Source organism: Osmia lignaria, chromosome 16, assembly GCF_051020975.1.
Source record: "Osmia lignaria lignaria isolate PbOS001 chromosome 16, iyOsmLign1, whole genome shotgun sequence".
Taxonomy (NCBI): Eukaryota; Metazoa; Arthropoda; class Insecta; order Hymenoptera; family Megachilidae; genus Osmia; species Osmia lignaria.
Genome location: NC_135047.1, coordinates 6,412,986 through 6,438,561, shown reverse-complemented (window position 1 = coordinate 6,438,561; position 25,576 = coordinate 6,412,986). Strand labels below are relative to the sequence as shown.

Sequence of the window (25,576 nt, the reverse complement as noted above, 5' to 3'; positions counted from 1 at the left end):
TTTAATTAGAAAAATTTTTTATTCAAATCCAAATTGGTAAAAGTGTAGAAAATCCTGAAGATTGAATGTCAGATTTCAATGTTGTTAAATATTTGATGATTGTTTTTTATACAATCAGTTAATGTGCACGTAACGATGCATAAATTGTAAGCATTGTATGTAATGCTTCGTACTCTGAGCAGCTGTAAGCGGGTTAATTAACTGAATAAATTAAAAGTAAGAGTTGATTTTCGCTGTAGAAAGCCGTGGCCGCTACTTCAGAAGTTTCTTAATTTTCTCTTGGAAGCGGGAACCGCGAAGTTTCTTTCTTTCTCGATTCTTTCGACCTTATAATCGTTTTATAACAAACCAGAACTGCCTGTTTCCTTTCGTACTCCCAAACAGTTCTCGACAAATACCTATACCTCTTTGCTTCTTTCAATATTTGCAAATTGAGATTGAATTCAATCCATTTGTTTTCATTGTATCATAAAATCTTTTCCTTTCAACTGTTCTTGTTCCTTTCAGAAAATTCTTCCTGATAACTATTCGATACAGCGGAGAATTTCTTTTCCTCTCGATTGGATTGTTTATTAATTCACGATTGAATAAAACGAATCAGAGTTTATTCCGGATCAGAAATAATCAGAAGGTAGATTCCGAGGTCCGTAAGTGTTCGCAATCTCAGGATGAGCAAATGTTTACGTACGAGGGTATTAATTCACCCTTCGTGAGGTGTAAATCATTGGCCGACACACCCACGCCGGTAATGGATTTCGTCGCCTGCGAACGCATAATTCCGCTTACACAAATGATAGCTCTCGCAGCAACTAGTTGGTGATCGGGGATGAGGTAGCATTGATTTCAGGGGTGTAACCATTCCGCAAACAATCGCTGGTGAAAATTCCTCAACAATTGTTTGTTCTCCATTTAGCTGTTCTCCGGATCCGATAGATTTTTATCAATTTCAGAATCAACGATGCAAATAACTTAGAAGATACTTTTAGGAACTTTCAGTAAAATGGTTTTAAAATGAGATCATCAAAACATCAGCAGTTTATTTTTATTAGCTGGGTATAGACTGTGCTGAATTTCTAGTTCTAATTCTTCAAAGAATCTTCTTCCATACTTCTGATTCAAACTATTTGATATTTTTTATTTTAAATTATTATGAAATATTTAAAAGCTTCTTTGGAATTGTTTAGTGTAATCTTGAATGAGCTATTGTTAAAGGTGAAAATAAATAGAAAACATTGATGTAAGAGGTTGGAGTTTCAGAATAATATATCCAAGTTGAAAATAAGCGAAGCGTTCCTCGTGATCGAGAGCACGTCAGAACCTTGGCGCACGCGAGAGGGTGTGGCAACTACGAACGAAGAGGAAACGCACGTTCACCGACAGCCCATGAATTTCCGGTCCATTTAAGTCCCTGAATTGCTTTAGAACCTTATTGTTTCACGTCGTCATTTTACGCTGCTTTAAAATTTGCATGCTCTTTGACTGCCAGTGGTTTTTCTTCTGGTGTTCAACCATAAAATTTTGTATCGATTCTTTGAAGAGAAAAATGAAAAAAAGAGGAATTATTCAATTCGTAATTTTTCGATTACACTAATTTTGACACGCCCTGTACAGTAACCAAGGGAACTCATTAGAGTAACGTTTATGCAATGGAAGGTCATAAACAGCTTACAACTTTGCTATATATCACTGAACAAAGGTTGAGTTGTCAAGAAACGGGGACGAATTGCAAAAGAACTTTCAGTAATGGGCGCTAATAGATAATCTAGCATTCTAGAATCGAACGAAGTAAAAATGATAACTGAATATCCAGAGCAGAAACGGTTCACAGATATTGTTGATCGAAATGAAACGTCGAAAAAGTGGATTCCAAAATAAACGAGAAATTTGATTATGGAAATTGAGAGTGGTCGAAATTTTAACGAAATAATCGCTCGAAGAGATTTTAGACTTTGAAATGACAGGGGTCCACCAAATACTTAAGCATAATTTTCTTCCTCCTCTTTTTCTTCCTCGTTTCCAGCGCAAAGTGATTTTTTTCCCTTCATTTTACCAAGCAACGATTCTTCACGTTATTAAGGAAATTGCCACGTGGCAAGGGTGAAATTTTTTAAATTTGCATGGACGTTTATTTCCATTGTGATCCATCCACGTCACGGAACGAATGCATTAAGCCACCTCCACAATTTAATAACAAAAGAAAAATATTCGTCATAAAATACAATTTTTGAGATATTCCATTCGGACAACTTCCAAATTTTAGAGATTAAAATATAATACGTGTACAATAATTTTAATAAACTATAGTTGGTTGTAAGGATTCATGAGTGACCAGCTAAAAGTTACAGTCACTGGGGAGGATCTCTGTCGATGAGGAACGAAGAAGGAAGCTTGTACCTCCTTTTTTATGTTGCTCGAGGATTTAAAGGCAATTGGAGGGCATTTAGAACCGAGACACTTCATTTGCATCTCTATAAGTCGCAGACGCGCATCTATATGCACGTGAGTTCCAGACACAGTGCAGCAATGCAGCTTCTCCTTGTATCTCTTCTACTATGACAAGTTCAAATGAATGAGAAACTACGAGGAACGATTTTTCATGATTTTATTAAACAAAGTCTCATATTTCATAAAATTTGTTCCCCATTACACTTGCGCATAACAAATTACGCTATTAATGAATACACGATGTACAAGAATGAGGTGCAACACAACACAGAAGACTTTACATATAAAAATGACGTTACGAAATATTTTGTTGCAATTTGTTGATGCTTCGATATTAATCGATGAAACAAGTTGTAATCTGGCACTTGGATGGCGTTGAATCGTGATTCCTGCGGGAAAATAGAGACGACTGGGAAGTCATGCGAGTCGACAGCGATTACGTTCGTGTTCTGAGAGCTGATACTGAACACCGACAATCTTGAACTCGTGAGAACCAATAACCGCGACGCTGGGATTACACGAATTACCATCGACAGCTTCTTACTCGCATAATTCGCAGGTCGTTGCTATTGATTCGTATATTTTGAAGACCATTCCTGTTGACTTGCGTAACTTCCACGATTTACCATAATCCTCCGGTTATTTCCATCATTTTCTTTAATTAATTTGTTTGCTTTTCCCATGGTATCGAATCAGGAATATCCATTCAACGAACTTAATTAGTTAAATAATTATCGTTCAATTAAATTCAAGAGTTTTGATTGAAAATTGTTATTTACTAAATTTTAACAAATATCTCTGTAGAAAATAAAGAGTCTTAATATTTCACTTCTTCTGGAACTGAAATACTCGAACGACAAGAACAGAGGAGCATCCCAGAGACGTATGCAAATGGCCAGTCGAGGAGAATCGACATTGATCTCGTTTCACTCGGCGGTATCGTATGATCCCCGTGGCTTTTCGCTGATTCTCAGGACGGACGTTAATTAAATGACCCGGGTCGATACGACAAGCTGATCGACAGCGGTCGCTCGTTATCGAACGTGCTCTGTGGACTTCTTACATCGCGAGTGTAGCGGGTACGCGTCGTTGATTAATGCGGAAGTGTGAATACGAGGACGGTCCATTTGATTCTGTAGTACGGTTGTTCCATTGACACTGATTCATCATTGTACTTTGTTAACATATTCCTAAACAATTCGCGTTATTCCTTTCATTATTTATTTATGATTCCCCCGATTGAAATCGAGAGCGTTTGAAAAATGAATCAACCGACTCGAAATTTCACCGAGGGTGTATCGATTTCCGTTGCAGTGACCGACCATTGAAAAACAGCGGTCGTAAAGGAACGGCTGTTAAAAGCGAGCAACTCAGAAATTTATAGTGGCAGACGTAGGGGGAGGAGAGAGACGACGCTTGCGTAGGGAAATATTTGGAACGGTGCGCGTCCACGTTTTATGCAACGCACAGGGGTTAAACAAGATTTTATGGGCGGCTTTTGACGTCAGAATCGAAGTAGGTCGAACGTTTAAAAGCTGTCTCACGACGGAGGAAGAGTCACGGACGGAAACGTGACGCGCTTTACGCGACAGGTCGAGAATCGAAGGGCGAAAGAGAAATTTCTTCTTTTTTTTTCACACGTCCATGTCCCACAATTCGCGATTGTCCGTGAATCCGGGTCAGATATGTCGAGGAATATTTTGTGTGCCAATGGTTAACCTTCGTCTTTCATTCAAAAGAATAATTGGAAATTGCAAAAGTTTCAGGTTTTATAAAATTAATCGTGTTTTAATAACCATCGCAAGGAAAGGGTTAAATAAGAACATGTATAATTTTATTTAAATTCAAGGATACGACACCCAATTTGAACAACCCTATACTTGATTGCTCGTTCTCGCAAAGGTATAAAATTCGGGTTACTAAAGGTTAAATCTCGATCCGGTTGTCAGCGAGCGTGACGACGAGGACAATTCGGTCGGAAATCGCAGCAGCCGCTTTGCCGGTTTCTGGATTGCCGCGTCTGGCCGTTGTGTCGCCTGAATTGCGTAAAAGCAAATCGCCTTACGAAAGGGCCGTGTACTAGACTGCGGTACCGTACTCCGCAGCCTTTTATTCCGCACGAAGTGACACACCTACGTGTGTCTGGCTTTATTCGGAACGTTGCTGGAACTCTTGGCCGGCGACCTACCGCAAAGTCGTATCATTATAAAAGCAGCGCGTCCTGCATTTCCGTGTCATCCATCTCTCCGACGTGTTCCACGATTCATCATAATTCGGATAATTATTAAAACTCGATGTTTAATTATTTTCTCATTGGATCACTCCTGGTATTACCCAGAGGCGTGGGAGGGCGCGAGTACAGAAACGAGGCTGGAATGTTGATTACAAAAAAGAAATTTTTTTTATATTTCTATATTTCTAATTGATATTAAATGCACCAATTCTCGTAAAAGCTAGAGAAACACGATTTTCCTCGGTCAGTTTTGCACGCGAGCCGCCCCACTTCCTCGAGTTGATCTCCCTAATGGAAGTCGACGCGAACGCCGTTCCGTTCCGCCAATTAATAAACTCCAATCGACACTTCGAGAGTGAAAGGTTCCCGAACGTCCTTGGAGGTGTCCCTTATTCCCTCGTGATCCTGTAGAAAACCTACCATCGAATTTCACCAGACCGCATACGTGAAATTCGCGAGCCAGCATTCCGCGCGAGCCTCGCTAACGTAATCATCGATAAGGACGCGATAAAAACATGATAATTAATCTATCAGCTGGCTGAAAATGTTGCAGTCGATGCGAGTTCTCGTGCGGTGTCGCGCATTGCCACAGTTGGGCTCGACTCGACAAAATAAAGACGTTTTAATCTTCCTCCGGCGTAAACCTGCGAGCAGACTTCCCGCTGCTTGGGAAATCGATAAATTCAGCTCGACGATATCGATAGCGATAGCTACGTACGTTTTATCGTGCGGCGATGCGCGATCTCATCGATATCACTGCTAGGAGTCCTCTTTTTCGTCGCGGCGGGTGGTCGATCGTTCCCTGAAAGACAGAAACTCGCTCGCTTTCTTCCCTCCTTACCATCTCGCGTGCGCAAGAATTTAAAGGATCTTTTAATAGACACGTAGATCGTTACCCGGAATGTTTCTAGTGTGACGTGTTCTTTGATTTATTCGTATTTGTTGGCATTATTTTATGCACGGTGGGAAATAAATTATGGTTTATTCTGTTGGCGCCAGCACGAAAATGAGTTGTACTTTGTATCATACTACTTCAGAAGGATAGAGAGATCATTCGTAATATTCATTTAAATATACAGGATGTAATATAATTTTGGTAGTAGATTCAGTACACATAAATAATAAAAATTAGTGGTTTATTTATTTTTATAGAAATTACTCGAAATGAGCTGTGAAGAATGCCATTATTTCTGCAGTCCTGTTTCTTTTTCTGGCTCATTAATTCCTCATAGGAAAATTCTTGACTATTTCCTGCTCTTTCCCCTTGTTTTTCATACACAAGTTCTCTTGTCACTGAGACTTCATGTTCGTGGTTGGTATGCAAATTTTGTGGGGACAGGATTACAGGGGTTGAAACTACACAGGATGGTCTGAAATTAAATTGTCGAGGGTTTTGAGGGTTGTGGTTGAAGCAACTTTGAATATATAAAACATTTGTCAATTGTTTTTGAGCTATATTTCACCAATCTCAAATCGTCTGTCACTAATGATTTTTTAATCATTTCTGACGAAAATAGTAACGAATAGTAATTGAAATTTTAATAAACCCCTTTAAAGGCAGTCCAGCCGAGTAAAATCTGAAATTACGTATATGGATCGTAGGAACGTGGATTTACGTGACTGGTGTTGCAACACAGCTTCTTGCTCGATCATCGAGCTTGATAAGACACGACGGTCTTTCACTCTTTCGAACGTTTCAATCGGAAAAGTTATCGGAACGGGCAGCGTATCTAATCTTGCACGTTAGGCGACGGGATGCCAAATAGGTTATGAATGAGCATAGTTCAGTAGCACTTACATCTTATCGTAAAAACATTCCATTGTTAGCGCTCTTAAGAATAAGCCTCTCGTTCTTTCATCATTCATCCTCTTCATTCATACATTACTCTATTTACTGGAGATAAATGTGCCATGTTTTCGTTAAAGATATCATTGATACATTTCGCATGGAACATTAAAGTCATTCATATATTTCAAACAAATTGAACGACGATTGATTTCTTTGTCAATACAAGAAGAGATTGCAGCTATGGACAAATACATTTCAATTTTTCAAAAATTACCTAATCTTATCAATGATTTCATTTCAATTTATTTGACATTAAATAAATCATGGATTTGTTTTAGCAGTTCTCTCTAGAAAAGGAGAAGTCATTTCTTTTTATTTCTTCTTGTTTTCCATGTTTGTAGCTGGAACACAGCAACATGTCCCTCCCGCAATCCTCCCTCGATTTTTTCGCTTTTACACAGAGTCAGCCAAGGTGTACCTCGTTCGCATAATGAAGGGCAACGTTTCGTCGTGGTTGCCGCTTTTTCTGACGAGACCTTCATTCACCGAAGGAGCAGGGTCGTCCCTTGATCCAGCAAGAATCTCGGCCACTAATGATCAGAATGTTTGTTCATGTAAATGCGAAACCCGCTTCGTTTTTTCTTCGCGTGCCTCCTCGAAACGAGTCTATCGCGGGGGCTGGCCATCATCCTCGATAATGATTCCACTGTTCGACGGCATGCAACTCGTTAATTCGTGATTCACCGAAGAATGTTTGGTGATCCGATAAATTTGTCGTGGTCCCAGACATTTGGGTGTCTGAAATGCTTTGAAACACGATCAAATAAATTTATGCGATCTTTACTAATTGAATTATTATTTTTTGTTGCAGAAATCGAAGCGCAAGAGGCGTGCGAATGGCTGAGGGCTGCCGGCTTCCCGCAGTACGCGCAGATGTACAAGGGTGAGTCGAATTTCCTATTAATATTCTGAAAGTTAATTTTCTCCATTCTTCTATGCATAGAAATAAAAATAAATTTTTATTCATAACCAGCATGCCTAAGAAAATAGAAAAATATGAATAATGTACGACGGCACTAAAGCGAGTAAAATGTATCCTGCAGTGATCTACCCTTTAGAGTCATGAGAATAGAATCTGTCCTCGATAAAATCTAAGTCCAGGTCGTTTAAAATGACCCCGACCGTCGAAATCGCTCCAAAGCTCGTAATTAGAATGAGAGAATATCCCCATGGGGGTGAGCCTTCGTTATTTCGGACAGTTCCAATTTACTTTCAATTTACCGTGCGACAATCAACAGGATCGCCGGTGAAATCCTCTTCAACGGCTTCAACTTTCGTCGTTCTCCACGAAATCTGTGGAACGTGAACGCGTAGAAAATGGTGCGCTGTTGTGTTACGGATCAGAACAGATTATCGTCGAAACCCGAGCTCCTTTCTTTTTCTCGCCTTCGTGGCCATGTGGTTCTTTTCACCGGACCACCATTTTTCGTTTTCGAATGGTCACGTATATGGCGAAAAGTGCCTCGTGTCTGTCCGTTGGAAAAGGGGTGCCTTTCGAAAGAAAGGGTGTCAGCTTTCGGGGTAAATTCAAGTGGGGTTCAGAATTGTTGCAGAAAGAAGTTTAGAAATACGATTTTCGTTTCTCGTTGTAGTATTGTTCAATTATAAATTTTATCATTCAACTTTAAATATTAATTAACATTTTCTCTAAAATAAGAAAGTCATTAATAAAAGCTGTCCATCGTGAATACCTAAAATGGCTCATTACGTTTCGTACGTCGAGGAAGGTTAAACAAAGTGTGTCACGTCATCGATCACGTAGACAAATTTGAATCAAAAGAAAAATCACGTGTGGTAAAGGCGCACCCGCGACGACGTGTGTCCTCGTATGGAAAATGGAGCGAGTTTCAAAAGAGGGGGGGAAAAAAAGGAGAAACGGTCCGAAAGTGTAGGCTTACCATATCCTTTTAAATAAGAAGAATCGTCAGTTTGAAAGAGGGTGGTCCATGGACCACCAAAGCGGTCGAATGAGTATGTTTTCGATGGCTGTCCCGTGTACGTGAGATTTTTACTAATATCCACGGCCTCGGAAATAAAGGTCTCCCTGTTTCAATTTTGTTTTTTACCGTCTGTCCTGCCACCATAATATTAGAGTATAAATTTCATGATCTTATTGTTCGACAGCCTTGAGCGGACCGTTTCATTTGCAATTCATCAATCTCGGCCAAGTAAAGAAATATAACGAGTTTCGGTATGGTGTTTCCAATAATAACTGAGATAATAGTCGGTGCAGGTATTCTTTTCACGATGAAAATGAATACCTTCAACCACGGCCATTACTGGAATAATTTCAGCATTTTTCTCTTTTTTCCAATTCATTATCGTTTCGTAACTTGAACCACAGCATACTTATTTTATTATTTCCATGAAATAATAGATTAATCGCTATCGCTAATTGTCTAACAATAAGAGCCACAGATTTGTTTCACACAAATTGCTATGAATCGACTAAAAAGGCATCGTTTAAACACAGCGGTGGAAGAGGAGCAAATAAACGGTCGAATGAAACAATGGCTCGCTAATGACCCGGTAAGAACGCCACCGATCGCCTACCACTAGTGCAAATGCAACTGCAGGGCCGTGCAATAACGAACGCATTGTTGGTAGGCGCCGCGACAAAGGCCCCATTATGATAAGTATTAACACGTCCGGACGCATCAAGCTGCCCCTCTAATAAGTTAACTCGCGCCTCGAGCTGCGATTCGATACGCTCTGCCCACGTGTCACTCGTTATCTTCCTCCATTTCGCTAGCTTTTCAACTGCTTTCGATAGCTTTCCAGGGAAAATTGTAAAGATGTCGTTTCTAGATACTTGAGGGTACACGAAATTTAAGACGAGGAAAAAACTAAGGATGAGGATTTTTTTTTAGAAGAGTTATACATTTGGGGTTCTTCAGGATAAGGTATCGACAATTTTATGTTGACAAGTGGAATTATCATTTCCATTTCAAAGCTTGCACATTTCATCTTTTTCTCAAAATTCTTGGAACATTTTACTCGAAAAGAATCCTGCCTATGTTTCACAAGAATTTTCCTGATTCTCATGCTCGAGGCAGCTTTGCGTTTCCCTTTGATCGTCTGTTTCGTATCCTCCGGATGCGTATCGCGGATACCGGACACGGTATCGTGTTCGAGGTAAACGAAGTTGCTCGTGAGAGAGCGTGTCTCTCGGTAACATTGAGCCAGGTGTACAACAAGGGAAAGGTCTAATAACTCGTGTACCGTGGTCATTAACGTCCTTGGTCCAACGAGTAATTCCAGGTCTTTCTTCAATTTCAAGAGGTAATGCGGGAATAATAATCGGTCGTACGTCACCGGCCGATGATTAACGAGATCGCCGGCTTTTTTTTTCACGTGTTAACCATACGATTTGCCTTCAGACAAACCGTCGAAATAGTGCACGGTTTAAACGGTACACAATGTTACGCGAGATTTATGCGAGATTTTAGCCGACGAATTACACGGTCGCGCCACGGTGTCGGCATAAATTCACCGCTGTCTCGTTACCGCGTTCATTTAAATCAATTTCGTTCGATCGAACGCTAGGGTGGTAGCGATAGTTAGGCTACTATTTACTGCTGTTTGATCGCCCGAATGGATCGAGTCTTGTTCTCGTTTGAAACGACGTGGTATACGAGGATTTAATCGTGCTACTGAAAATGCAACTTTATTGCTGTTGATTTTGTTACTATGTATTATGTTTGATCGCAATAAATACATTTTAACTTTCTATGGAGAGAGCCCCAATTTTAATTCAATATTATATTTCATACTATTTTTAGCTTCTAAATTTTATACTATTCGTTTAAAAATTATTCTTCCAATATATGAAACCTTATATAAATAGCCTTACTTTTAACCCTTTCTCGGATCGCTATAAACGCCTAGGAATTCTAACGCTTTATCTATACTCTCGATTCACGTGAATACGAGTAAATTATCAGAGACATTTCTCATTGTGAGGCGTTAAAAAATCTGTCCAACCACCCACACGCGGTATCGCGGAGTATCCTTCGGGAAACGAGGCGATGTTCGCGATACAACCTAGGACGTTGCGTTTCCTTTCCCTCGAAATAGCGTGTGTCGGAGAACGAGGCGAGGCGCGGTCGAGCGTTCAGCCGTGCGATGAAAAGCGGTCTGTCAGACGGTATCCATCCGTCGCTAATTAGTACACACGTGGATTAACCGTGGATCGCGTGTAACTGCGACGGATGGTGAACATAAAATATCGAGTCACGCCTCTCTCTCTCTCTCTCCTTCCATTATATTAATCAAACGAGCCGAACGGTCGGCGACAAAAGATAGAAAGAGATCGTTCGTTCGTTGCGTATGATTAACGTTGAACAAACGAGAGCAGACTTGCCGGACGCGTTTCGTCGCGGCGCCGAAACGTCGTGACGCGGCCTGGTGTGAAATCCAGACTGCAGGGAAATTTGACGGATACCACCGCCTAGATTTTTCGTATTCGTTGCTAACGGCGCGCGTGAACCAGGCAATCGACGATTTCTCGCCGAGGAACGGGGCTAATGAGCGAATCGGCCCCTCCGACGTTCGCGATCGGTTCGTTTTGGTCGGTCGACCGAAGACCGATTTCTTCTCTTTTATTCATGCGAACCGGGATGCACGTTGACCGCGTTGCTCCTTAACGACTTCGTTTTAACGCTAGCTTTGATGAAATTATTCGGTCAATTTGGAACATTGCACAGTGGAAATTGGATAAACAATATAGGCAAATAAAGAGAAAGCTTTTTGTATAATTATTATTTTACACGAATAATAATTTTCTTATTAGAGCGAGAAGATAACTCTCACCAGTATCATAAAACAAGAAAAGTTTCTAAAAAGAAATAGAACTACTGAAAATATTAAGACAAGTTAACGAAATGGCAAATTATAGTTGTACGCTTAAGGAAACGGTGATTATTTAGCAATCAGTCAGTTTCTAGTTTCAAAGTGTGCATTTTTTTTTTCTCATTCGTGGATATAATTCATTTGTCAAAGGAAGTACTTGGTGAAACTCAATCCCAGTTGATAGGTAGGAATACCCGTAGTAAATTATACTAATAAATTACTTTGTATTAGAAGCAATCAAGAGGAGGAACGATTTAATCATTAGGATTTGATTAATCGAAGATGAAATTTATCCCAGAATTTAGCTCGTAACTTCAACAATGAATGATGGCAATTTGTGTTGTTCGTTCACGGTTTCAATCCAGTCACTTCAACCTGAATTAATGAATAACCTAATAACGTTGCCCTCGTTGGCATTCACCCAAATGAGTCGTTTTACTATAGAACAGCTTTATCTGCATACGTCACTGTTACCGGTGTAAAAATAAAAAAAGAATCTTTTCCTGGAATTCAAAGTTATATTAATCTAAAGGTTGAATTAATTAATCTTGAATGCCACGAGGGCCAAGGATGATCAACAACACAAATTTCATATAATGAAATAATTAAGGAAGATTTTATTATTCATCTGGGAAACAAATTAAGATAAATATATTTTTGGAAATTTCCTAGATGGGAAAAATGATATATTTTCAATATTTTTTAATTGGTAGACAAAGTTTTCTAGGGTTAAAAATATTTAACCCTAATAATGCTATATGTATGTTAGTTAACATATTAAAAGGTCATTCACTGGGATTCCACGAATATAAAATCTTTTTTAATACCGACTATGACGACTGAATTAGTAATATCAAAGTATTCAGGATGTTTAAACGTTGCTTAAAAATAGTTAATAGCAAATAAAAGTGATACGTTAATGGTTATCCCTAGCCTGGTCTAGCTATTTAAATTCTATCGCTATAAACAATGTCCTACTTTACAGGGATAACGTGTCGAAAAATGAGCATCGTAAATTTGTTAATCTTGTTCTATCGAGATTCGAATATCAAACACCAAGTAATTTTCCATATTTCTGTATGTTTACGTGTTTTCTTGAAACAAGATACGTTTCCAGGAACACCACTTTCCTCCCTGATTTGTTGGACGAGAGAATGGAAACTATAAAATTAAGAAAAGTATTTGTGCGTATATTTCAAGCTGAACATGACTTTATGCAAGAAAAATATTTTAAGATCTAAAACGTAACTTTTATGCATTTTCCTTTTGTTATCAAAATCAACAAAATCAGCTGGTTACGATTTTCTTTTGTTAAAAATATTTTACACATTGTGATATAACACACCTTATCGCTAAATCTAAATTCGAGGGCAAAGTGTTAAATACCCCAAAAGTAAAACACCATTCCATTCGATTCGTCTCAGACAATCACTCACCGGCCAGTACCGTATCAAGGATACCCCATCCTCGTACGATTATTAACTTTTTACATACTTAGAAGAAGAGGACAATCAATCGTCGGTATCCCTAATGTCCCTCGAAGACCCCGTCTCGATGGCCCAATTTCCTCTTTAACAGCCATTGAAAGGTCCCACCACGTCACGTAAGGCCTTTCCCAGTGTATCTGGTCGAAGAGAATGGGACGTTGTCAGGTGGTTTCGTTTTCCTCACGGATTTACGAGCTGACCTATACGAAAATAATTCTGATCGGTCGTTTACTAAAATTACACGCGTATCTTGTCCTGGACGTGGTCACGATTCACGAAATGCCAGCGTGTCGGAAGCACGTGCTGCTCTTTCTGTTCTTTCAGCGGTTTGGAACACCGCCAGTATCTACCCGTTGTGTCCCTTTATTTTCTTCTGTTCCCGTTTTCGTCTCCATTTACTCTTCTCCGTCTCCGGCTCGCTCGTCCATCTTCCGGTGGATCATCGGCATTCGCGAATCCTTTTCTTATTTCCCTCTGTCCCGTCAGACGCACAAGGAGGTTACCCGGAATCGTGGACAGCTGTACGGTACAACGATTTTCCAGCTTAATTAGTCGTCTCGAGGAACAACGGGAATAGAGGAACGCTTCACGGAAGCGTGTACAGAGGAATGATTACCGTACCGAGGGTTCATTAGGTTTCTGGGGTATTTGCGAGACCAGAATATTCGGCGATGATTAAGAACAGACCCGACGTGTTTCTTATTCCGCGATGCCAGAGTCGTTACGCGAAGCCGAATGAAAATTAACACGTGGATGGTCGCTGCCTTTGTGGTACCGCTTGAAACACCATCACCATTAAACGAGCTGTTCGGGGACCGTTTAATTCTGACTGGAGCTGCGGCGGTGATTGGGACACCTGTAGAAATTGCGAAAGAAATTTGCACGCGCTAGCTTGGAATTATGTACGGCTCTGAGCACGGTAGATTTACCTAAGAAGAGTGAGAGGAAAAAGAGGAAGGCTAATCAAAAAATGATAAAATTTAATACGTAGCTAAAAATAAATATAAAATGAAATTTTTTCCGAGCAAATGTTTTACGCTGACGGAAAGACACTTTATTTCAATCCTTGAAATACTTGAAACCGCACCTGAAAATAGTGTACGAGGGAAACGAATGGCTGTTTATCGGGAAACATCGATGCTGTCCGAAACTGGGACGAAGGCTGCTTAGATTACAATTCAGCAAAGGAACCGAAGGACGCGAATTTTTGCCGGAAATAAAGCGCACGCAAACATCCACGGCTACAATAATAATCTTGGTACGAGCACAGAAAGAATTTTTCGCCGATCGGGAACCTTCACCCACTTTTCCGTCTCTTGAGGGAAAACTGCCGGTGAAATTTCGTGTGTTCCACGAAACGATTGGAAAATCGGGACAGTGTAACGAGAATTGTTTGACTTAACACATTTGGGCGTTTAATGATGGGCAATGATGTTCTAAATCAGGTGCCACCCTAATTTCCAACTGGAACTTGTACCTACATCATAAGAAAATAAGGATTTTTTCTGTGAAATTTATAAAAAAGAATTATGATACTAATATTAATGTATAACCCATTCGAGCTTGTTATAATTGGGTATTAATTAAAAATATCACCAACTGTTGCTACAAAGTCTTTAGCATCATATAGAGCAAATAATGATTCAGACACTTTTCTTCAAGTAATAAACCTGCAATTGACAAATGTAAAGAAAGTATAAGCTTCTTTTTTAAATGTCAGTTTCATTCTAAAGTATACAATGAGTCATAAGTACGTACGTGTGGTAACTAGCACGTTGGTGTAGGGCAGTTGCATTCGTCAGCCAGTAAGAATGAAAATAATCAAAATCTAAATCTAGATTCAATGAAATAATAATATTCATTTAATAATCTGTAATATCTTTGTTGTAAATATTTATACGTTGATAAAAAAACAGAATAACATGTGTAGCGAAATTAAAGAATCCAGGTCACATTCGATCAATGCTAATTTGAATGAAAAGTCCATTAAAATTAATACTTTTATAATGTATTGTAAGCACATTAGTATTGATCTTACTGTTAATACAGAACAGATGAATTAATTATACCATGCAAATACATTCAGTTCAAACAATCAAATTGATAATATACCTAGACAGAATGAATGAGAGCTTCATTATTAATCACTTTGATCATTTGTTCTTTCAATTCAATAATATTTCTCGAACTAAAGAAATTAATGAAGTAACTGATTATGTACTTTAAAATCAGCACAAAGCGTGAAATTATAAAAGAACGTGTTTTTAGTAAAATTAAAATACAAAGTGTGCTGATAAGCAGGGAGGTGTTGGAGTTATTTTAAACTCCACTTCCCAGTTTTCATTAATTAAAAAAATCAAAATTCTTAGAATCTTAATTACTTTTTTTTGGTTTCGAACCAAAAAGGGCCTACGTGACCTACTTTTAAATTCAAGTAATCGTATTTTCAATGATCTACGAGTAAAGACGTCTTGACACTATCTTGATCCACCGGCCTTTTGTCATTATTCGTCGTCGAACAAGCCGATGATAATGAAAGATAGTCTCGGTAACAGACCTAACCCAGTGCCATCGGCACGTACGACGTCCTCGTGTGTACGTAATTAGTCATTTAAAAGTTGTTTAGCATCATGACGTACTTCATTTCCTCTTAAACGATACAAGTTGCTAAATTTCGTCCTTCGTTCAGACACCACATCTATCACGAAGTAGAAAAACAAAATAACAAATTTTTACAATATTCGAGTATGCTGGAAAAACATTTTTTCCTGAATTTTTCCCGATGCTCTCAAAAATATTCGAATGAATTGAACCGTAATGAAAATTACTTTTGTTTTATCAAAAATGGAATGTATGGCACTCTAGATATTTTCGTTCGATTTTCATGTATCGAAAGAATAAATGAAAATTATCGTAAATTCGTTCGGTAGAAAGTTGAACCGAGCGAAATAGAAAGCTTCGCGATGGACAGAGCTATGTTTACGCGTCCCGTTAACACATGATCAGGAAAGAAATCAATTTATCTGTGAATGCAATTCGCGTGCACGGTGTTTGCGCGCGAGCGTTGTCTGTAAAAAAGTGCTGGGGCAGGGACGACGTGTTTTGCAGCAAGGATTTCAGACGTAAATATTTGAAAATCGTAAAGCGATAAAAGTCGCGCGATAGAAAGATGGCCTCGTCATCGACGATTGTGTTCGTATCGACCAAACAAAACGGCGATACCCGGCTTCGTACATCGTCGGATACAGTGTAACGATCGGTTTAGAAACGTTGCAACTAGTTCCTAATGATAAATGATGTTTTTACATTTATCTGATTGTATCGTAAGTGTAGATTGACGTCAGAGACGAAAAAGAGACAAAATGTCGGTGGAAATTGTGGTCTAATTCTTTTTCTGTGTTTCACTATGTGCAATATATTAAATTGTGAAATTAAATTTTAATAGAATCATCGTGAAATTTCAGTGTCAGTGTGAAATGTTTCTTCAATGCAGACTTCCTATTCTATTTTCGTACTTCATATGCAACAATAATATTTTTCAAGATGCCCAGTACAATAATTTCATGTTTCCTGCAACATATTCAGTCTTCTAAAGACGCGATCTCAGATTCCAAATAAATCATTTCAAGACTTTTAAAACATCTTTTATCCACGCTACAAAAATTCCAGAAAAATTTACCACTCAAACATTGCGATGATATAACAAACCTTGCAGCCCTCGGAGAACGACTTAAAATAAAATAATCGAGCGAACAGAAATATCCCCGAATAGATTTGCGTTCTTCTAATCGTTGAAAGCTTTTCCATCGAAAAGAAACGTTACCGCCTACGTAATTCGTTGAACATTTGAAATTAACAGAGATCAAAGTGATTAATGAGAAAGAACAGCGACTAAGTCCAGAGAAGAAACAGGAGCGAAGTTTGACCCGAGGTTTCCTCGAAACGTTGAATTTTTCTCAAATTTACAATTTCCATCCACGAATTTATCCAAGCAAGAAGCTCTCGTCGTTCATCAGCTGTTTCTCGCCTGCCAATTTCTAGGGACTTTGAATCGAACGGAAATACATATCGCACACCCGTTACAGGGGTCTATTTCGGTGCGCGTTAGCATCTGTTCCTCGTTTCTACGGCATCGTCGCCGAGAAACGAGCCTCCGAGGGGAGGTGTATATAAATTTCCCGCGTTTCTTTCGCGAGAACACACCCGGAAGCTGGGAGATACGGGCAGATATATCCGCGAAGACCAATCCCCGATTCGTGAATTTAATCCCCGTCGAAACTGGGTCACCCTCGTTTCAACGGTGTTCCGCGAACCGACTTGTTTAACGATCTGCTAGTCTTTGTTTTTGATTTTCAGTTTTTTTTCCACGAGCGAGTTGCTGAATTTATGCACCAGCGGCAATTATTCCGCGTATGCTTGGTTGTGGGATGACATTTCTGTTGAACTATATTTTATTAGGTATACAAATTAATTCAGTGTCTGTTCTTTTTTAATTGAAGACTTATTTTTCAAAAGCCAAGGTAACTCCAATTATTGAAGTAATTTATACTGTTTTCATATAAATATTCAAATTTCATTTACATCAACGTAGATAGACGCAGTAAGAAATCTGAATAGTGGATCTCGTCATGGATTCCCAGAAACGAATTCCTAGTGTCAATGTTATTCTCAAGTGTTTTTACGTTTCTACCGATCTTACCTTGATTTCGTGTCTCCTGACACTCGACAACATTATAATATAGAAACATTCACACGTGGCCGGAAATTACTTAGCGAAGTTTCTTCCAGACTGATAGTCGTTTAATGCATCGACGCGTTACTCTTCGTCTCATTTTTATCCGCTCGATAAATTAATATTATTGCACTTGAAATGTCGAGAAGTCGTACGACGAGTTAACTGGTGCTCGGTTAACAGGTTAACCGTTAAGAGGGTAGAAAGGAGGGCAAAGGTAGAAAAAAGCTGGACGTTTCTCGTCCGAGCAGGCCGCATCGTAAGCTGATTAAGTCGTCCTCCGGGCGGAGATTTCCATCCGTGTCTGATCGTTCGCGAATAATTTCCCTCCCCCCACACCCTCGACACCCCTCGCGCCCTCCGAGCATTTATATATCTTTTTTTCGGTCCCACGCGTGGTTCTCGTGCCGCGACAAAGTAATCTCGCCGAGATAAATTATTCGACGCGAGGCGAAAATGCAAATTCGTCCCGGTGGGCGAGGGCGGCAATTTATACGCGGCCCGCCGGATACTTTGCCGGCACTTAAGTGGCCAATCTCTTTCCCGCACACGCACCGGCCACACTAATTTATGCGGCTGCGTTTCGCGGCTGTTTCGCGCCACCGACACGTTCCTGCGACTTACTGTGCACTCGAAAGTCACGGCTGCAATTGGGATATTAACTTCAAACGATTGTTTTGACTTGGGTCGAACGGGCCTTAGCGATCTTTTCCTCGATCCAGACCGTTTTCGGTAATTTTAGGGATGATTCATGGCTTAGAAGTGGGCGATGAATTTCTGGGGTGGTTAAAGGGTAGTGAGGAAGTCCTACTCTTTGGATTTTTAATTTTTGGCAACTTTGTAAATTGCAGTGAAAACTTCTATGGAATTGCATGGATCCTAGCATATTTTTACGATGTTCAATAATGATTCACGATGCCAAGAACGATATTAAGAGATTCCGTGTAGAAACATGAGTCGCGTTGCAGTATGATTGTACTGATGTTTGCGTTTGTTTTAAAATTATAATTTGTGGAGTTTCATAGAGTGAGGAAGGCTCGAGTATCGACTGAAACGCAGTCACGTGCCTCGGAGACGGTGTTTATGATTCCCAGCAGCTTTGAAATTAAAATTTATTTCACAGTATATGGTATAAGGTGACGCAGTTTCGATTTTAAGAACTGGGAGTACGATCCACTCGGTGTACGTTTACATGAATATTGAACAGTGTTTATGGTTTCTGGCTTCTTTGAAACTGAAATTTACATTACACTTTGTGAGGTCAGAAAATGGAAGAATATTCGTTGTTGCGTTATAGTGGCTCATCATCTTCATTACCGCATCGTGCTATTTATAAATATCATTTTTAAAAATCAGTCTGAAATTGCTAAAATCCAAAATATTGAAGTACACATTTCTTAATCTTCAATACATTACCATCTCCATCGAGCAATATCGCACAAAGACCATGATCATGAATCTCAATAATCTTCTTAAGGGATCCAAGAAAGATCGACGCGAGCGGGACGCAGGAAAGGAATCGTGATCCGAAAGAGAGGATAAAAGGTCCTCGGAGAACGTCACGTTTCCTTATTAGCTAAAGTTCCGCCTGGCCGTGATACGACGATTTTTACCCGATCGAAAGCGACGCCAAAAACGACGAAAGAACGCGTCACCTCGGGACTCGTTCATCAAAATGACGTCGATTCAAGCCCGATCGCCTTACGCGACGCTTCGTGACTCGCCGATTCGATCTAACCGATTCCTGGACCGAGAAAAGCCGCGCGAGCCGAAATATTTCGTGCTCCGGTTCTCCGCGAGTCGCGTGAGTAACGCACCCTTGAAAGTCTCGTAAGTCACGTGAAGCCGCAGACACGTGGTCAGCCTGTAAGGCTACTTGAAAACGGATCTTGGTCTTGAAAATACACGGCCTTGGCTCTAACTTTTGTGGCGCCTGACGTAGGTGGAACTATGATGCTCCTTAGTCTTGAGTGAATGGAACCGTGTCTTCTTTGCGTTTATTTCGGGCGATGATATTGAGATGTATTATAAAACAATGGTGCAGTACTACGAGAAATAATTTTCAAGACATTCAATGAAATATAGTCTCGAACCCTAAGAATAAAAAATTGCATGAAAATCAGCATACATCAGTGGACTGAGCCACACACTGTTCCAAGAATATCACCACTAACCCTATGGAAGCTGGTATCATGTTTCAAGAATGAACCCAATCAATCGGAACAATATATTCCACAGTAGTGGCCGATGTAAAGCAGAGGAATATCAGGGTTTATGAGCAATTACATAGAGCACGGTGGCCACTGGAGTATCGAGTGTCGAAGAAACGAAGGGCTTCCTCGTGCCGGGAATATACGAGGCTTCAACCAGTCGAATAGCTGTGTTTTTCGGGCCGCGTGCGTCCCGAAATACGCGAAGTTAAATTATATCCTTCCTGGTAGAATCGGTCCGGCCTACCATACGGGAGCCCGCGGTCGTTTCGATCAAAGGGCAGGGAACCGAGCGTTTATAGTTACAGGAATCTCCCTCGGTCTCCTGGATGCATCGCGATCCAGGTGTCTGTTTTCGCGTTGCTGCAGTGATCCAGGCTGGATTAAACGTAGCCCGGACACGCCTTCGGAATTCCGGACGGTCGCGATTTCCTAGGCTCAACGAGTTTGGACGATGGCCAAAGTGGCCCGGTGACGAGGTTTCGCCTTTGCGAATATCCAAAAGGTCCTCGACGCGACTTTACCGAGAAATACCCCTCGGCTCACCGATCGTCCCTCCGCGCTGGAAATATGAAGGGAATATTTTTACGACCACTCGTCGAGCTTTTATTCGACGGTTCTTGCATTTAATTCCGTCAAATGGCACGTATGTGAGGCTCTGGTGAAACGCGAGCTCCGCGAAGTACCGTACGACGGAATGCGGTATCGATTTTCGAACATGATTTTGATTTTAGGTGGTTTACTGATTGGTAATCGATCGGGGATAAGGATGGAAGGATTACGGGACATTGCAATCACTTGGCACGTAAAGAATTTGAATTAAAGTATTTATTACTAATCAAGCTTAGGTACATTTACAATTTCAATTATTATCTTCCAATTAAAATTAATTACTTCCACTGTAATATTCTTAATAGAACTTAATGAAAGCAGTAGACCAACAGCTAAAATCTATTAGCCTCATTAACAATCTAATTACAACTACATGCGATCTCTAATTAAAATTCCCTCGGAACGTATCTTCATACGTTCTTGACCAACCACCGCATTCATCCCCGTACAAAGGGAACTGTTCATCCAGGATATAGTGAATCGAATATAGCCCCGATATTAGCTGTAATTTGGCCGGTTTCCACGAAACAGCCATCTAAGGCTTTGGTCGTGTGCCAGCGACAAAGTGCGATGGATTCGAACGTTGCAAAAGGGGTGCGTTTTTGTCAATGTGTCTTTGACGCATCTGTTGGGGGTGAGCCAAGTCCGAAAACGCGTCCGGTAGCGTAACTGCACCTGGATAAACCGCCTGCTACTTTCCTCCTCGACAAAGCAATCGTTCTGCTTAACTGTGTTGGAAAATTACCGTTCTGTCAAACGAGTGCAGTTTTGCAGTGAATGCACCCTAATGCATTTCGACGGAAACGCCATATTCCAGGAACTGTTCTTTGTCGCGTTGCTCGTAGGTGGTCACCGATTGTGGAGCAATGTTACGAATTGTGTACTTTGGCAACAAAGTTGTTGTGTGGCAATGTCAGCTTCGTGAGAAGCTTCCAAACGTTTGCGGGATTCCATGAAATATATGCTGACGTGGTAGATAGATGAAGATGAGTCTTCGTTCTCGTTGGGGATAAAATTAACCCCTTGCAATTGGATTTATTTAAAACATAGATAGACTGAAAATCGAGATGGAAAATGAGATTTTCCATAAACTGAAACTTTAAATGCATTCCTGCATCTGATGGGAAATTTTTCATCTATCAGAGATGCAGTTTTAGCGAGTAACGATGTTGTGATTGAATTATTATTAAATATAAATAGGCAGTTTCAACGTGACATAAGCTGATTATTGCAACTTTAATCAGATTATACTGAGCTGGCATGGAAGACGAGTGGGATGATGTACACCTAGCAAGTGGTATTCTCTTATCACTTCGGCATCGCTTGAAATAAGAAGAAATAGATGTTACTAAATCCACTTATATCAAAGCTCTGCCATGCTCTAGAGAATAAAATAAGAGACTGAATTTTATCTGGGAAACTGGTTACGCATCTCGGGCTCCTAGAAGCAAACGTTCACAACGAAGTCCCCGAGTTCTTCAGGAATAATATTATAATATATCATTATCCCTTCGGCAAGGTGGGTGTTCGTTTTCATCGAAGCCTAGTGTTTTCGTTGGTTCGTTGGCCCGAGACGTGCTGAAAGTTCAGCGAAAGCGACGACAGGAATTATTGTTGTCAGGAAAGATATTATTACGTCCGTCTGGGAAACTGGCCTTTGAATGAAATCCACGAACGACAGCAACAGAGACAGACGGTCTTAATCTCAAATGGACGGAGAAGGCAGCGTGCTTTCCACGAAAATACGTGGTAGCCCGGCTGCGAATAGTCAACCCTCCTTTGAGCATTGCCTCGTGACGAAAATCGCGTGTCATGCCGCGTAATCGATGGCTCCCGAAACGAGCATAAATCCCACGGCGAACGTTTGCCAGAAACGCGGAAATCATCGGCAGAGCCGGTTCGTTTGTGATTTGTTAGCCGGGTTACCGCAGAAGCTCGTTGTTCTGGCCGAGTTCGTGAATTAACACGAACGGGCCACTTATTAATCGCGGGGTTTATTAAAATTCCTTCGGGCAATTTATGAGCGAGACTGCATGCGGAAATCGTCGCGGCTCCTGGGAAACTTTGCTTCTATTTCGAAGACTCCGATCGATGCAGCTATTAATCTCGCGAGATACGATCTTTATAGTGAATTCTGCTTTGCTACACGCAGAATTTCTAAGTCCACACTTTACTAATTTCGTGAAGTAATCGTAAGTTCCTGATAGTATTTTTCGACAGTAGTTCGATTCAAGGTGTTCCAAAGTATTTGCCCCATCTTTTCAGAAGATTTTCTCTTGGCTAGCTATTGTATAAGAACGTGAGAGCCAGTGAACGATCTTCCTATTAGCTTATACAATTAGTTGAGTCTTAAATTTCGACCTTTACCGGCCTTGAGGCACCTTGAATCGTAGCCTCTTCGACAGACCCTGAGAACCCACGTCGTTCACTAATATAAAAGGTACACTTTCATCTATGAAGAACATTCTCTTCATGAAATGACAAACATTTCACAGTGTACGTTTCTTCTTATGCTTCTAAAAATAGATGAATTATTTATTCATAGAACTGTGCAAAGGAATTCAAATTAATGTGTTTGTCGAAGTGTCTCCATGTTTCTTATCTATGACGTCAAAACTATAATCCGTCGCTCTTTGGCGCTTTAGTTTCGAATATCTAGTGAAAAGAAGATTTGTTTTTTATAGACAAATCGTTGAATCACTGTCGTTAATTTTGGAAAATCTTTTCATCGTTCTTTGTAACATAAATTATCAGAACTGAAGTATCTTTTAAGTTAGTCTTTTTACTCTAATTCGCGATCGAAAATCGCGTCTCGAAAATAGGGTTCCGCGTACCGCAAATGTGGAACGCGTAATTAACGGGAGAGGAGACGAGACACAGTTTCAAAGGCTCTGAATTCCACGAACGAACAACCGCCTCATTCCTCTCGCGATCGTCGTAGGTGGGCCGTGAACAGCTCGAACGGATTCCCGTCGAGATGGAAACGGATGCTTGGATATTGCACTTTCCGCTATGGAATATCAGTCTTACTCGCGAAGCGGACGCAGCAGCCACATTCGGCCGCTGATGGAGCGAGAAATTCGCGCCGACATGTTCAGCGGCTGCTGAGTCTCTCCAGGCGAAGAGTCGACCGCTTCTTGGAGGTCGATCGGATTTATCCTGATCCCCTTTATATCGCGATGATCATTAAAATCGATATACCGAATTATTTTCAAGCCGATCCTCGCTTAAACGATTCATATCTCAGCTGTAGAATACAGCGTTAAATAGAAGGTGAATGTTTGCAAAAATATTTGTTCATAAATTCTTGGAAAAATTATCTTGTCACTGATTCTGATGGTTCGGGTTTCTTAGAAAGCTGCTTCGACGATTCTCTCGGGGAAGCCATTTCTATTTTTTTTTCTTGTAGTTACGATGAGTTATTATTATTGGGATGAATGCTTAGAATTGAAAAGTGATATTTATTCGAAAATAATTTTTCATATACTCTCTCTAATAATAAATTCAAAAAAAAGGGTGTTGATAATTCTTCGGAAGACTCGCAGTTGACTCGCTGTTGGAATTGCAAGGCGCGAGGCGAGTCGATCACTTATCGATCGCATCGATCGACGAAGGGGACTTCTTCGTGTGTATTTACCGCGAAATGCCGGATGGTTTGCTGTAAATCGTTTAATCGACACCTCGCGTGTCTCGGGACGATCGAAGAAGGTACTGGCACAAGGTGGATCTTTAAGGGCCATCGATCAGAGGCGAGTTGCTCGGACTAACAATGGATCCCGCTATCGTTGAATCTCTAAGGGATGACCTGATGGATCCTTGGTGCGAGCAACGATGCATACTGACTGGTGAATTGCATATCGATATCCCAGACGAAGATTTCGATCTTGCTGGTACCTACGTGAACACGAAATTTGCTTCTGAATCGAACATGCTCCTTCCTACCTATCCTCTCTTGAATGTTAACGACGAGTTCTTTTTCAAAATCGCAGCTGCGTTGAATTAATTCCGACTGCGTTCTTCAATTTACGCTTCCGGTGTGATCGTGCGATAGAAACCGAGGAAGGTGCACAAGATCTTCTTGCGATCTTTCCGCGAACTATAAAATAAGAATTTCAAATGAAAATGAAGAACTATGGTATTTTCTGAAATTTCTTAGCGGGAAAATCACACAATTACTGCTGTTGTAATTGCTGCATTAGGTATGCTTGATATAATTGATCAGATTGTGAGTACCTATATGCTGTTGCATCGTGCTTTCGAGAAGCGTCGGGATTTCACATGAACCGTCCGGTGCATTCTTCGCGAAATACTTCTGCTTGATTGCAAGAGACGTTGAATATAAAATATAATCAAAGAGGTGCAAGATCTTGAAAAAAAAAAGAAAATTTAAACTGAGGTTTATTGGGATAGTAAAATGAACAAATCAAATTGAATGTAGCTGAACTTTAAAGTAACCAAAATCATGGTATTCTGATCATCTTATAACAGAACCACATTCCACCCTGATTCCATTCAACATTCCGATGCAACTCGTCACTCTAAGCCATGATTACCAAAAACTCTGTAAATCCTGTTCCCTAGGGATAGGACGAAAATTCAATTCAAGCAACTTCCAACGTAAGAGTTGGAACAACTATTCCGCAAGATTCGAAGAAGTAGCTGACATCCGTAACGCGAGCGGATTCTCGTAGTCGCGCGATTCGTCGCGTTCCCTTCAGTCGAGAACGCGGTCCGTGGCGAAGTCGAGCACAGGGCATGCACCCGTGAAATGCATCGGTTGCATCTCCCCTCCAGCGTGTCGGTGGTTCGGTGTGCCCGCCGCAGGATACACACTGCCCCACCACGGGCATGACAAATACACACATTCGTACATATACACACATTTATAGTGAGGCAGTCCGGCGTCCTCCGCGCGTCCCTCTTTCAAGACAACTGCCCCACGGGTACGAGTATCCCCACCTTAGCATCACGCTACGTTTCGTGCTGCTGTGGTTTCTTCGTGCTGCGAGCTTCTCTTCTATACCAGTGCTACCCGCCGACGACCGCTAGTCGACAGGCAACCGGTGAAGGAGCCGTTTATGCTCGCACCGATAGCTGAACACGCTCTTCAGTGTCATATCTTTACTCCAATTTCAAAAAGTCTTTCGCGTATTCAAT

The 25,576-nt window shown here is 40.6% G+C and overlaps 1 protein-coding gene across 3 annotated transcripts in view; it reads left to right on the top strand.

The window, feature by feature from the left end:
• Positions 1-25,576, top strand: part of cv-c (RhoGTPase activating protein) — a 214,253-nt gene that overhangs the window by 153,705 nt on the left and 34,972 nt on the right. For all 3 annotated transcript variants that reach the window (XM_034316566.2, XM_034316567.2, XM_034316564.2), the window contains one exon: positions 7,339-7,410. In XM_034316566.2, coding sequence (XP_034172457.1) covers positions 7,339-7,410 — 72 coding nt within the window. The remainder of the gene's footprint in view (positions 1-7,338; positions 7,411-25,576) is intronic.